General features: G+C 34.5%; 1 protein-coding gene across 1 annotated transcript; it reads left to right on the top strand.

The window, feature by feature from the left end:
* Positions 1–503: 503 nt before the first annotated feature.
* Positions 504–1,340, top strand: LOC117113371 (nuclear cap-binding protein subunit 2-like). Its single transcript, XM_033256677.1, has 2 exons — positions 504–608; positions 986–1,340. The coding sequence occupies exons 1-2, from the start codon at positions 549–551 to the stop codon at positions 1,220–1,222; spliced, it is 297 nt and encodes a 98-aa protein (XP_033112568.1). The 5' UTR covers positions 504–548; the 3' UTR covers positions 1,223–1,340.
* The last annotated feature ends 70 nt before the right edge of the window (positions 1,341–1,410 follow it).

Genomic DNA, 1,410 nt, shown 5'->3' with positions numbered 1-1,410 from the left:
CTAACGCGTTACTAAAAATTAACAGTATGCCTATTCATTTTTGTTTAAGTAATGAAATGTTTGTGCACATAATAATTTAGGTGCTCAAATTAAACATGAAGTACATTGAAACTGTACTAAAAATATTTTTTTTCCCGAAATCGTTTGAAAAAATCGGAGAACGCGATCGTCGGAGCGAGAGTCCCTGGACCCCCACCGCGGCTCCGGCTCTGGGCCCGGCGGCCCCTCCCCCCCAGCCAACTGGTGTAGTCACACATTTAAAATCTCTCAAGTTGGTAACTATGCGTAATTATTTAGTATGGTTTATATTTGTGTACTTAGTTTGTTTATCTGTAGTACCGTCTGTGTTATTTGTTCTGTGAAGATTTGTGACCAAAGATCTTACAAACAAGATCTTTGACGTCGACGCAGAAAAATGTTGAGGGCGCTATGTAGCAATCATCAAATCGAATCGAGCATGCTCGAGTTCAGCGTCAAAATTAGGTAAATCCTGTTGTTGTTAGAGTGCGAGTGTACGTTGCTTATTTTTCTCCATAAAAGTGGTAAAAATGTCGCTTCGTTCTGATCGTATGGTAGAGCTTAGCTCTTATAGAGACCAGCACTTTAAGGTATACTTTTTATTTTTTCTGTTTAGAATAATAGATACATAATTTATAATGAAAGACGCTATAGGGCTAGCTACATAGGAATACATAGGTGGTGTCTATTGTGTTGGGTAGACTAGTATTATGCTAAGGTTGTGCTTCGCTATTGACAAGATTATCCCGTGTAGGCCTAATGAATTTTAGAAAGAAGTCATTAGAATAATAATGATAAGAATACTGTATTTAACAGTACAATAATAGAATAGTAAAATTAGTATTTTATAAATATATGGTGTTCAACTGATGCATGATATTCTGAAATAAATGAATTCTGGATTTACACCTCATAACTCACTGTTACTACAGTAATATTATAAATATGTTGCTATTTATTTTCATAGGGTACACTGACAGATCAAGAAATGCTGCTTAGCAAAAGTACAACACTATACGTTGGTAACTTATCATTCTACACCACAGAAGAGCAAATACATGAGCTGTTTTCAAAATGTGGCGATATTAAACGTATTGTGATGGGGCTAGACAAGATACATAAGACACCTTGTGGCTTTTGTTTTGTTGAGTATCCTTTAAATTTAGTAAAGTTAATACTGATTGGTTCAAGCAACTTTGATTGATATATTTAAAAAATAAATTCATCACAATATACATCTGCCATTTCTATGTTAAATGGCATGGCCTAAGGGTACATAGAAAAATTTGTTAGATTATCACTCCCGCCCATTTTTTTTTTTTCGCTGAATCATTTATTTGAACAGCTTAAGAAAACAATGGGATTTCGTGACTAGAAATACAGTTTTTTTTT

This window comes from Anneissia japonica, unplaced genomic scaffold, assembly GCF_011630105.1.
Source record: "Anneissia japonica isolate Jap-2015-1 unplaced genomic scaffold, ASM1163010v1 scaffold55603_len1635_cov150, whole genome shotgun sequence".
Classification (NCBI taxonomy): domain Eukaryota; kingdom Metazoa; phylum Echinodermata; class Crinoidea; order Comatulida; family Comatulidae; genus Anneissia; species Anneissia japonica.
Note: the sequence above shows the minus strand (reverse complement) of the source record. Positions and strands in the feature narration are given on the sequence as shown.